The 13,284-nt window shown below is 33.7% G+C and overlaps 1 protein-coding gene and 1 pseudogene across 1 annotated transcript; both read right to left on the reverse strand.

The window, feature by feature from the left end:
* Nucleotides 1-653: 653 nt before the first annotated feature.
* On the reverse strand, nucleotides 654-2,966 carry LOC132295601 (probable glycosyltransferase At5g03795). The gene is made up of 4 exons (XM_059793910.1): nucleotides 2,718-2,966; nucleotides 1,860-2,002; nucleotides 1,429-1,774; nucleotides 654-1,343 (listed from the first exon to the last, which is right to left on the reverse strand). Exons 1-4 carry the CDS (start codon nucleotides 2,964-2,966, stop codon nucleotides 654-656), a joined length of 1,428 nt encoding a protein of 475 aa, XP_059649893.1.
* Nucleotides 2,967-9,442: 6,476 nt separating this feature from the next.
* On the reverse strand, nucleotides 9,443-12,082 carry LOC132295602 (probable glycosyltransferase At5g03795; annotated as a pseudogene).
* Between the last annotated feature and the right edge of the window lie 1,202 nt (nucleotides 12,083-13,284).

A 13,284-nucleotide genomic window follows, 5' to 3' on the forward strand; every position in this document is an offset into this window, starting at 1 on the left:
CCCAGTTCATCACCAAATGAGCCCACAGACGTATTCGAATAGTACATGTTAATCGCACTCAAACAAGTCAAAGTGTCACAAAGTCTGGCATTACTCAATCCGAAAATGTATCCCAATGAACCTCAACCATCACTTGATCAGCTGGGTCAACGGTAAGCCTATCATGAAAGTAGATTTAAATTTATAATCATATGAAGAGTAGTAATTAAGTTTTCCTTCCAAGTCACCAAATAAAGAATAACGAAGCCTAAGTATCATTGAGCCCATAATGTTCCAGCCACTAGATTATCCCTTTACTGATATTGGAATCCCCATAACCCAAAACCACGAGGATTACCAACTAATCAATCAATTCATTTGACCAGCTCTTCTTTTTTTACATACTAGTATTTGTTAAGTTATGCAGCCTGTGCTTACAAAGAAAATCTGAAGGAAAATGATTCATGAGACGATTTCATAAATTGTAACAATTTATTCGACTTGGATAGCATCGTAATCTAAACGAATAATGATAACGTCATCCGAATCTGACCAATCATTTTCCAACCTAAATACTTTCAAATAATTTATTGAATGAAACAAATTTGCACAATATCACAACTGAACCTCTACAAATCAATCAGACTCATGGCATAAATAACTAGTACTATATATCAACTAATCAGTGAATTTTGTTCCTCAATGTCATGGACTCTGATGTTGAGTCTTCTAAGCCAGATTGAATGAAGTATCATGTGAAACACATCATACCTTTTTGGAGGTGAATTGACCTCAAAATGCCTCCTCATTTGCATTCCTCTCCTCTGCAACCTTATGTACTGTTTTTGAGAGATACCCATTAGAATTTTCTTCAGATTGGGAATGTCCTCAACTGGGATTATAACAGAGAATGTCTTCCAATTTAGAACGTCACTGAATGGTATCACATAATGGTCCTTAATGAGCACCGGTACACAACCCATGTAAAGTCCCTCCACCATTCTCGGGCTCGCCACTTCATAGCCACTCGGACAAATGCAGTACTTGCTCTTTCTCATCATGCCATAGTATGACACACCCTTTGGAAGGTACTGGTGGACCTGCACATCTTTGTCCTTGTTTTCCCAATGCTCTAGTAGAATTGGCCTGATGGGGCCGTGAACACCTCCGGCATAGAAAACCAGGACTGAACGTTCTGACGGGGGCGGACCGCCCATCATTGCATCTGTTTTACCATTTGGGAGATGGATTTCCGGGATGGACACATCTCTGACGGGGTTGAATCTTTCTGAGGTGTTTGCGTTGCATAGAGCTCGAATGGCGTTCTCGTACAAGTAAGGAATGGCAAAGGATATTTCAGGCCCCTACAACACTGACAGTTTTTTCAGAGAACTATAGAAGACACGGTTATATGATAATACACTTTTAAGCAAAGCAAGGTTGTCTTACCCAGTCATGGCAAGCAAGCATGAAGTGATCAGCTCCAAGGCTTCGATTCCAATAGTGATGTTTATTGGCAATAACATTGATATAGTCAACAGCTGTATTTTTCATGTCACCCCATTCATGGGTTTCAGCAACATAAATAACTTGAGTAATCATTGTCACGCTGAATGGAAGGAAATAGACATGAGCTTTTTCGGGATCTCTAGTCCGAAACCGACTGATCTCCATATTCTGGATAAAGAATCCCTCTATTGCATATGTGTGCATGCAGGGACCGTAATGAAAAACCGGTGGTTCTCCTTCTTCATAGATAAATACTTTAAATTGTTTTTCCATTTCCGAGTAGCTCCTGCAGTAAGTTGCAACGAAGAACAAATGGTGAGATCGAATACTTAAATCCAAAGCTTAGTAGGCTTTAATTTTCAAATGGGTACCTGTGAAAGGCAGTGGCATTCCAATACATTGGACCATTTGGGATGTAGTCAGGGTCTTGTGTTTGATTTCCATTTTTGGCTTTTCTTATTGCAGCTCGAGCTTGTCCAAGACCAGCCTCCAGCCTCTCTAAATTGCTGAATTGCTAGTGACATTGACAAAGAAGCAAACATTGTTTAATTTCATGTATCACTAATTAATTATTTACAACATTAAATTAAAAAAAAAAATGTTCATACTAAAAAATCAACCGTCCTCTACTGTCTCAGGGGGCTTTTCCTCTTCGTCATTTCAGGACCTTCCACTGCCTAGGCGGAGTTCATAACCCGTTTTCTATTTGCTAATCAAGCACGATCAATTCGAAGAGAACCAACACTGTCAAAGAAACAATTACACATTCACAAGGAATGGTGATTGAGGGTGTTGTTCCACATCGGATTTGGAAAAAAAAGTTAGCATTTAAAGGCACGTATATAGCACTGTCTAAAAGTTTAAACTTTTTAATCAGATGACAAGTGTTATTAATCTTTAATCCGTTGATCGTCCTTTCGAGTGAGCCCAGTGTTACACCAAGCACTGCATCCGATGTGTGACCCTTTGAGGAGTTGAAGGTTCTTGTCAGCCCATTACAAATGTTCCAAAAGGGGTAAAATTTACTTTTACTTTTACACGACAAATAACTATGATGAATCAAGAAAATTAAAATCAAAATTTTCTATTCATTTCCTCATTGAATCAAGCACTATTATGCAGTACAACTAATCTATCATCACTGAAAAAGCGACTGAAAAACCATAAAAATGAATTCAAATTTGGACATTGGAACTGCAAATAAAATAAATAAATAAAATTAAACATACCATCCTGGGCTGCAAATCTGGATGTGTATTGTCCTTTTCTTTTGTTGACGAAACAGAAGATGAAAGAGGAGGTACAGAAGACCTCCATATCCATGGACTGTAATGAGAAGTAAAAACCCAATTGGAGGTCTTTGGACCCAGTAAAGCCACTAACCCTGCCACCACAACCAATGGTGCCATAAACAACAGCAGCCTTGACGATGAAGATGATGACCACCATGAACACAACCTTCCCTTACAATCCCCCATTTCTCTCTCCCCAAAAATCTTTACTTCACTGCTGTTTCGGACCCTTCCCTCTCTCTCTCTCTAAACATTATATATGTTCATATATGGAAGTAACTTGATTGGTGGGATTTTCTCTCTCTTTCTTTCCTGACAATGTGAGAAGAATGGAGGAGGAGTTAAATAGATGTGGGAAGAGCAACGGGTAGTCGCTAGCTGGTTACACCATTGCAAGCGTTTTAATGTTTGGTGACTGTACTCTGTTTTTCTACACTAGTTTTTCATGCAAAATTGGAAAAAAACATAATACCGAATCTATCTTTGACTGTTCAATTCATAGTACAGATTAATCCATCCTCCACAATACCATTCAAAAAAAAAAAAAAAAAAAAAATCCATCCTCCACAATATAAAATCATAAGATACTTATTTAATTGACATAAAAGTATTAATTAATTATATATATATATATATATGTAGAGCCTTTCATTGCAGAGGGAAAACATTGATACTCTTGTGTCTTGTTATTCTTGTGTTTGTACCGTTCACGTTCAATCAAAATAGAGAGGAGGCACAACAAAATATATAGATAAGAAGTGATGAGATAAATATAAAGATTATGTTAAATACCGTTCACGTTCAATTAATAATATGAGCACAAGAGAATAAAAACATGCATTAAGGTATTCTAATTTTGTTTAAAATAAGGGTAAAATTAGTATTAGAGAAATTTCATTAAAGGTTGTAGCTATTTTCTTTCTATTCCTCCCTTCTTTTTTTCTTTTTTTTAAGGATGGCAAACCTATTTATCATACTTAATTTGTATTCGTCCAAATTACTCCATTTCTATTTTTTATTTTTTTGTTCTTAGCATTTCACAAAAGTTGTCATAATCTAAACACCAAAAAGGAATGCTACTTATGGTCCCTCTTTAACATTTTGTAGACAGAATTTTATATGGAGATTCTATATTGGCGTTTAAAAATAATAATAATTATTAGTATCTCAAGCTACGTATTATTACGACACACTTTCCGTTTGGAATATTGAGTTCTTTTAAATTTGAAAAATGATTTTGCATTTGAATTTGAATGTGTCTCACCTCTTCACTATTAGGGGTGTTTAAAAAATTCGGTAAATTGAAAAATCGGATCGGACCGAACTGAACTAGGCCATTTAAGCTAGTTATATAGTGGTTTGGTCCGGTCCTGGGTTCAAAATTATGAAATCGTAATTTTTTGATTCGATCTTGATTTGGGATCCTGCAGGACCGGTCCGGCATAGACCGAACCATTATATAACTTTTATATATATATATATATATATATATATATATATATATATATATTCTTTTCAACTTCATAGTGGTTAGTGAACTAAGTGTATATACTTTTTAGTCATGACAAGAAATAGTTATAATAGTTGGAGATTTGAAAAATTAGCTATTCCGTACTTGATCTCTCTTATTTTTTGAAATTTTGAGTTGATTTTTTTTCTTTTCCCAATACCTTGTAAATGGTATTTTTCTTTTTCTTTTCCCAACCTCGTAAATGGTAAACAAGGAATGTTGTATTTTTTTCCTTATGGTCATCTTGTCACTGTCTGTTTGTTTCTTCCACATGTGTTTGATATTATTGACAATGCATATGTGATTATCATCTGGTCACAGTCGGTTCCCTAATGTATTATAACCGACAAACTGAACCGAATCAAATTAGTTTTTCGTGGTTTAGTTTGGTTTGGTATCATGGGCATTATGGGTCGGTCTGGTTTTAAAAATAGTAGAACAGTTATAAATGATTTGGTCTAAAAAAACTCCCAATTCAATCCAAACTGAACTGTGTGTATCCCTACTCATCACTCACATTATTTGAGGTTGACTCGTATAAATGTCCAACTGTGTATCCCTAATATTTTTAAGAGAAGAAGATGTTTAGTCGAAAATAAAAAGACACACAATAGTACCAGCACTCACAGGCCTCTGCGAGCCCATTGGTGAGTATTGACTTGATCTGAATGCAAAGCAAACATCATTTTTTTAAAGAGAAATGATATTTTAATTTCATTACATCCTAACATGTAATTATTTTTCACTTTCTTCATGTTTATATGAGAATAATTTCGTGAAGTAACCAATTGTTTTTTGTCAAAGAAAGATTTCATTATAATTTGATAGAGATATTATAATGATAGAATATATTTTCACTACATATCACCTTCACAAGTATGTCTTATCGGGTCTCAAAACTAACATGTGTATTCAGTAGAATAGATATAAAATCTCACCCACCCAAAAATACAGAAACAAAAACTTAAACTCTAAGCATTAAACACATGATAAACATGAATGTTGCTAAATGACCCCTTGACTTTTTACAGGAAGGCTGATGTGCAATTGCTATAGTCAAAATAAAATAAAAATAAATAAAAAAACCATAGATATCTCTAATTTTCAACAATAAAATGATAGATATTTTAGTACGTAAACATAAAGCAAAAAGGGGTTGAAGTAGCCATTAGTCAGATCCGTCGATGAAGCCAAGTTTTCGTGTATCAGAAACATGCACACTTCGTAACGTAAACGTTGGTGCTTCATTTGGGGGAAATCATTTTAAACCAAGTCAAAAATATAACTTTGCTTATGTAATGTATAAGGTTTGGGGAAGTGGATTTGATATTCTGAATCAAATTGGGATTGACGCCAGGACTTGTTACTGCCTAGAATACTGAAAAAATATATAATAATTGATATAAATATATATAGAGAGAGAGAGAGAGAGAGCAATTTATACTTCTCTAGCTCCTGCTCTCTATATAGAAAATAAAATTTCAAAAACCAAAAATTTTAAATTTTCAAAAAGCCAAGAATGCAAGAATTCATGTTCTTTCACTTGCTAATTGGATTTTGAACCTGTTTGTTGTTTCATGTTATCATACATAACTATCCCTTGCTTTCCTAACCTCGAGGTGTAAGAGCATTATTTCTATTGGTTGCATTTTTCATCTCTTCCGAAATACAATTTTTTTTTTTTCCTCTTTTTTTTTAAAGATATATTTGGTTAGATAGAAATTAATGATGGGAAGTGCAAAGTAAAAGGCAAAAAAAAAAAATTTTACATCTAACCAAATCGAGCATTAGGTGAGATTTAAAGTGTTTAGAATTTTTTTATTTTTTATTTTTTTTATTATTTTCATCTAACCAAACAGAGCCTTAGGTGAGACTTAAGTCATATAATTCTTTTAAATAGGTGCTGCTCTCACGCTCTGCATGCGTTGCTGCTCCCGATCCCACTATGTATAACTTAGATTTTGTCACTTTTATTCTCCCGCACCTGCATCCGCTCTGTGTGACTTATGCTTCGTTTGATAGGAAGGATGAAAGAGGTGTGTGGAGGAAATATAGGAAAACTTCATTCTCTAATTAGACATATACAATTATACATTCTATATATATATATTATATATAGTCTATATTCTATATAGACATTAGTTACATTATTACTTTACTTATGTATTATATATACATATTGCTTATATATTATTAGATTATGAGTTTAATCTAATTAATTAATTAGAATTACGTTTGGTAGGAAAAAAAGAAAAAATGAATGAATCATCTTTCTCTTTCACAAGTTTTTATCCTTCTATATTTGGAGGGAAGACGCGAGAGAAAAAAGGCAAAGCTATTATAAAACTTTTTAAACTACAAATTTTTCTTTATAATTAACACTTTCTCTTTTCTTATTTCCTAGCAAACAAAATAAGGTATTATCTCACTCTATTATCTTCCATTCAACCAAACAAAAAGATGAAGGAATACAATCTATTTCATAGGGATGTTTCTTTCATTTTTTCTTTCTTTCTTCCATCTAATTTTCTTCCTTTCTACCAAATGGAGAAGTGTGAGACCACAAGAGTGTGTTATGATTTTAGAGTATCTCCAGCAGTGTGTTAAGAGACCTTTTTGTGTAAAATATATACTTGTAAAACTCTTTTTTTTTTTTTCTTTTTTTTTTTTCAGTAGTATGTTAAGATACATTGTCACCTTACCAATGTGTAAAATTGTTGTTATTTTGTACAATCCTTTTTACACAGCCACATTAACATTTTTTCTCTCTCCTCTCTTTTTCTCATTCCATTAACAAATCAACTATATGTTAAGTCGGTTTGTAAAAGTTATGTGAAGACTGGGCATTGATTATTATTTGACAAATATATTTTTACAAAAAATGTATAAAATAATTACTAGAGTTAAAAATAATTAGTCCAAAAAAATAAAATATAGACAACCATTAGAGATGCTCAGAGCATCTCCAACCGTGGTGTGTGTATATATATATTTTGATGGATTTACACAAAAAAATTTGGATTATTTAATTTTAGCTACAACGGTTATTTTATACCTTTTGTGTAAAAATATATCTCCCAAAAATAACCAACCATGTGTCATGTCAGGACTCCACATAATTTTTACAAACCTACTTAATATATAGTTGATTTTTTAATGGAATGAGAAAGATGAATGAGAAAGGAAATATGTTGATCTGGTAGTATAAAAAGGTTGTGTATTTACACATTGGTGATGTGTCAATGTATCTTAACACACGGCGGCTGGAGATGAAAAATATTTACATATGGGCGGTGTATATTTTACACAAAAGATTATTTTAACATATCGTTGAAGATGTTCTTATATACCATTTGTTTTAACTTTTACCTTCTATAATAATACTCTACTTACCAAAAAAAATATCCTAATTATGTGGGAAGGGATATCCAAAAATTAAAATCATAATCCATTTTTTCTTTACATAATCATCGTAAATGTTGTCCGATATATGTAAATAATGTAAAATAATCATCTAGATTTTCTTCAATTGGATGAAAATTACTTCCTCTTTTCTCCATTAGTTTGGATGAAAATTACTTCTTAATGTTAATAATAGCATCTTCAAATGATGAAATGTGGAGATATAAAATGATTTTATGCTGAGTTGTGAATTAAGATATTATGAAGAAAAAAGTTATATATTCAATGATTCAATTTATCTTTAAACTAAATTGACAAATTGTTGAATTCCAAACTAGGCTTATATGGGACAATTTTATTTGATGAAAGGAAGAAAAAGAAAAGGCAAAAACAGATAATAATAATAATAATAATGATAATAATAATAATAATAAATGCATGATAACAAAGCTCATTAAATGGTGTAGAATACTTGATGCATTTATCAAAATGGCGGGTGATCCAATTCAAGGGCTGAGCCGTTGAGCACTCGAGAAACTAATAATAAATGCATTTTTCTCGTTTATGGGCCTTGGAGCCCAAAGGTTATCTGCAGCAGGCCTTTTTCAAAACCCACTCTCTCATAAGGTTTCTTTGGGAAAACAAAACCAAGTTACAGCTTAAGTTTATTTTGTTTATAGGTTCTGGAAATAATATTTCTTGGTCTGGATTGTACTCAATATCAATATTCAGTTTTTTTTTTTTTTTTTTTTTTTTAAGGCAAATACAGAGAGTCAAAGTCTAGCATTCTAAGATTCGCGAGAGGCACTAATTTACTGAACTATGGAGGCAACTGCATCAATATTCAATATAGAGGCGTTGTTGGTGCACAAATTCCATGCTTTCAACATCTTAAGAAGAATATTACAGCATCTTTAAAGCCTCCAGAAATAAAAAGTGTGAAGTTTATGTAAAAGCCCAAATTGCTAAAAATATAATGATTTAAATTTTAATCAGAGAGGTCCAGAATTTAACATTATGATGTTATTATAATTAGCTTGAAATTACACTTGAATTTAAGGAGAAGAAATATAACATTCCAGCAAATTTGAATTGAAACATGTGAGGCCTTGTCATATCATGAAGGCATATTAAGACACAAATCACATTGTTTCTAAGTATAAACATTATCCAATAATGTCATGGTTTGCATTCACCAATATTCTTTACAATCCATGGCACACTTGCTTCAGTGTGTGTATATATATAATTATATATATATTTAAGCAACAAAATTAACTATTCTTATACAGTGCAGCCATAACTATTATGTTTATTGATGTGAGGCTTTACATGACAAATTTTCTTGAATGAAAGCAACATAGATCATCTGAGACCCTGTACCAGAGCTAAGGAGGTTTACACACATATAGTTAATAGAACCTAAACTCTTAGAAAACTAAAGCCACCCAGATAATCTATGCATTCCTAATAAGATCTATAAGTTTAGGTAGATGACACAAGTGGAAAAGTAGAATATAGCTTCTAGTATGATGGGCATATATATATATACACACACTATATATATATATATATATATATATCTTTAAGAGATGAGGGAGAAACCCTCCTTGATTCAAAGAACCCCGTCAATATGTTGCACCACTAATTTTTCTTTAATCAGTTCCTAGTAAAGATTGATTTATCAGCTTCAATGGTTAATTGTACTTGTGGAACTTTATTTTTTCTTCTTTTGTACCCATTAAATCAATTAACCAGAAGATTGAAGCAGTCAATGTTCGTCAATGTCATAGACTTTGATGTTGAGTCTTCTAAGCCAGATTGAATGAAGTATCATGTGAAATACATCATACCGTTTTGGAGGTGAATTGACTTCAAAATGCCTCCTCATTTGAATACCTCTCCTCTGCATCCTTACGTATTGTGTTAGAGAAATACCCATTAGAATTTTCTTCAGATTGGGAATGTCCTCCACTGGGACTATAACAGAGAATGTCTTCCAATTTAGAATATCACTGAATGGTATCACATAATGGTCCTTAATTAGCACCGGTACGCAACCCATGTAGAGTGCCTCCACCATTCTTGGGCTCGCCACTTCATAGCCACTCGGACAAATGCAGTACTTGCTCTTTCTCATCATGCCATAGTATGACACACCCTTTGGAAGGTACCGGTGGACCTGCACATCTTCATCCTTGTTTTCCCAATGTTCCATTAGCACTGGCCTAATGGAGCCATGAGCACCTCCAGCATAGAAAACCATGACTGAACGTCGTGACGGGGGTAGGCCACCCATCATTCCATATGTTTTTGTTTTACCCTTTCTAGTTTTACCCTTTTGGAGACGGATTTCCGGGATGGATACATCTCTGGAGGGGTTGAATCTTTCTGAGGTATTCGCGTTGCATAGAGCTCGAATGGAGTTCTTCTGTAAGTAAGGAATGGCAGAGGATATTTCAGGCCCCTACAACACAACAATTGCTAAGCAATTCAGAAAATAAAAAATTATTTTCAGAGAACTAATAAAAGACAGTTCTCAAATGAGTTTTCACAAAACATTTCTCAAAAATAGTAGCGGCCCAAACACATATAAGAGTAATGGAAGCAAAGCAGAGTTGTCTTACCCAGTCATGGCAAGAAAGCATGAAGTGATCAGCTCCCAGGCTTCTATTCCAATAGTGGTGTTTATTGGCAATGACACTGATATAGTCAGCAGCTGTATTTTTCATGGCACCCCATTCATGGGATTCAGCAACATAAATAACTCGAGTTATCATTGTCACACTGAATGGAAGGAAATAGACATGAGCTTTTTCGGGATCTCTAGTCCGAAACTGACTGATTTCCATATTCTCCATGAAGAATCCCTCTATTGCATATATTCCCGTGTTGGGACCGTAACGAAAAACAGGTGGTTCCCCTTCTTCATAGATAAATACCTTAAATTGTTTTTCCATTTCCAAGTAGCTCCTGCAGCAAGTTGCAACCAAGAATTAATGGTGAGACTCGAAATCAAAAGGCTTTAGTAGGCTATAACATTCAAATGGGTACCTGTGAAAGTGAGTGGCATTCCAATACATAGGACCATTTGGGATGTAGTCAGGGTCTAGTGTTTGATTTCCATTTTTGGCTTCTCTTATTGCAGCTCGAGCTTGTCCAAGACCAGCCTCCAGCCTCTCTAAATTGCTGCACTTTTTTTGTAATCTCGCAGTAATGGAATTAGAGTGAGTCTCATTCATTAAAGGAACAGTGTGAGGTCCATTCAAGATCTCCTCCTCCTCCTCTCCAACCTATTCAAGTAAAGAAAATATCAATCCCACCACAACAAAATGCTAGTGTCATTGCCAATTAAAGACAAACATTGTTTCACGTGTCACTAATTATTCATATATAACACAAGAAAATAAAAACTAGTTTATAGTTAATCAACAGTCATGTACTCATGTTCAGTCTCTAGGGGCTTTTCCTCTTCGTCAATTCAGGACTATCCACTGCCTAGGAGTTCATAACCCATTTTCTATTTGCTACTCAAGCATGATCACAACTTGGAGAGAACCAACAATGTCAAAGAAACAATTACACATTCACCAAAAGGAATAGTATTTAAGGGCTCTTGTCCCATGCCGGATACAGATGAGAATGCGTTGGGGGAGTATACAACACTATCTTATAATTTAGGTTTTTGAGTCCGATGGCAAGTGGTCGTCCCTTTATTAGTGACATTATTAGTGACATAAGAGTAGGCTCAATCCCATTTGGTGTCACGCTAAACGCCAAATGCAGGTTGTTACTATATCTTCCCGCTTTTAGGAAGACAATTTCTGGTGGAATAGAATGTTATAGAGTTTTTGTACCAAATTCCAAAAGCTTTGAACATATGAGGCGAGTATGCAATATTTTCCGACAGTTTAAACTTGTGAGTTGGATGAAAAGCCTTAGGCCCTTACAAATGGCATTGGAACTGCAAATAAAATAAACATACAAAACATTGAAAGGCTGAAGCCTACTAAAATTACACACACATTCATACACTTTTTATAGGTGTATTTATAATAAATTCATGTGTGCATATATATAATTACTGGTGGTTGTATCCCTGTGGGTTAAGATAAGATTTAATTGACAGAGGTTGTTCTATATGATTATCACTTACCATCCTTGGCTGCAAATCTGGATGTGTGTTGTCCTTTTCTTTTGTTGATGATACAGAAGATGATGAAAGAGGAGGCACATAAGAGTTCCATATCCTTAGACTGTCATGAGAAGTAAAAACCCAATTGGAGGTCACTAACCCAGCCACCACAACCATTGGTACCATAAACAACAGAAGCCTTAACGATGAAGATGATGAACACCATGAACACAACCGTTCCTTACAACCCCCCATTTCTCTCTCGCTCTCTCTCTCTCTCTGTCTCTTCAAAATTATTTACTTCACTGCTGTCTCAGACCCCCTCTCTCTTTCTCAAAACATATATATGTTCATATATAGAAGAATATCATTGACCTAAGCTACATAATCCTTTTCAATAGGTATCACTTTTATGTTCTTAGTGCGTTTTTGCTTTCACGCTTCGTTAAATTGTCCCTTCTATGCTTCTGCTGTGGAATTCGATCCGGCTTCGGAAAGTTTACATGACTTAGACCTTTGCTGGTGAGATTTTCTCTCTTTCTTTTTCAATGATGTGACAGCGGGGTGGGGTACTTGCTTGCATGTGTACGGGTTCAATGAAAAATCATGAAAATTCTCCATATCCATTGACCAAAAATAGAGTACTATTGAAAGTTGGGCTCAATTCTTAAAAATTAATTATTTGACTTACAGTTTATGATTGATCAATATTTATCAAATATAAGGAAGTATAAGATTTTAATAAGTCAAATAAATTTCTTTTAAATAATAAAATAACTTACAGAATCGATATTGTAAAAGTTTTATTAATATTTATTACCTTTTTTATTTTTTTATTTTGATGTATAACAACTTTATTTATACCTAATTTGTATCTCGTTTCCTTTCAAAATTCCGTACCAAATTACCTTTGCTTTTATTTTCCTTTCAAATGGGAACAAAGTGATTGGAGGTTGTTCTGAGCACTTCACTATTTCACAAAAAGTGGTCATAATTAAAAGACAAAAAGGAAGGCTACTTATGGTCCCTCTTTAACATTTGCAGATAGAATAACTCGAGATTTTATATAGATATTCAATATTGGCTCTTAAATAATAATAATATATCACCAGGTACATATAATTATTACATACTTTTTGGTTTAGAGTATGGAAGGGCATTTTTGAATATTAATGTAAGTTCTTTTTAATTTTTATAAAACACAGCCCTAATATATTTTAATTGTATTACACCAGAACGTGTAATTATTTTGCACTTTCTTGGTGTTTATATGAGGCATAATGTTGTACTATATATATATATATATCACCAGGTACATAAAATTATTACATACTTTTTGGTTTGGAGTATGGAAGGGCATTTTTGAATATTAATGTAAGTTCTTTTTAATTTTTATAAAACACAGCCCAAATATATTTTAATTGTATTACACCAGAACGTGTAATTATTTTGCACTT

The sequence above is a fragment of the Cornus florida genome, unplaced genomic scaffold (assembly GCF_030987335.1).
Source record: "Cornus florida cultivar Cherokee Brave unplaced genomic scaffold, ASM3098733v1 CherokeeBrave_3.0.0_Hap2_Chr02, whole genome shotgun sequence".
Classification (NCBI taxonomy): domain Eukaryota; kingdom Viridiplantae; phylum Streptophyta; class Magnoliopsida; order Cornales; family Cornaceae; genus Cornus; species Cornus florida.

Coding starts and splice junctions, on each gene's coding strand:
- LOC132295601 (XM_059793910.1), bottom strand. CDS start 2,966: ATGGGGGATTGTAAGGGAAGGTTGTGTTCATGGTGGTCATCATCTTCA. Junction 2,003..2,717: donor CAGATTTGCAGCCCAGGATG/GTATGTTTAATT, acceptor CAATGTCACTAG/CAATTCAGCAATTTAGAGAG. Junction 1,775..1,859: donor AATGCCACTGCCTTTCACAG/GTACCCATTTGA, acceptor AACTTACTGCAG/GAGCTACTCGGAAATGGAAA.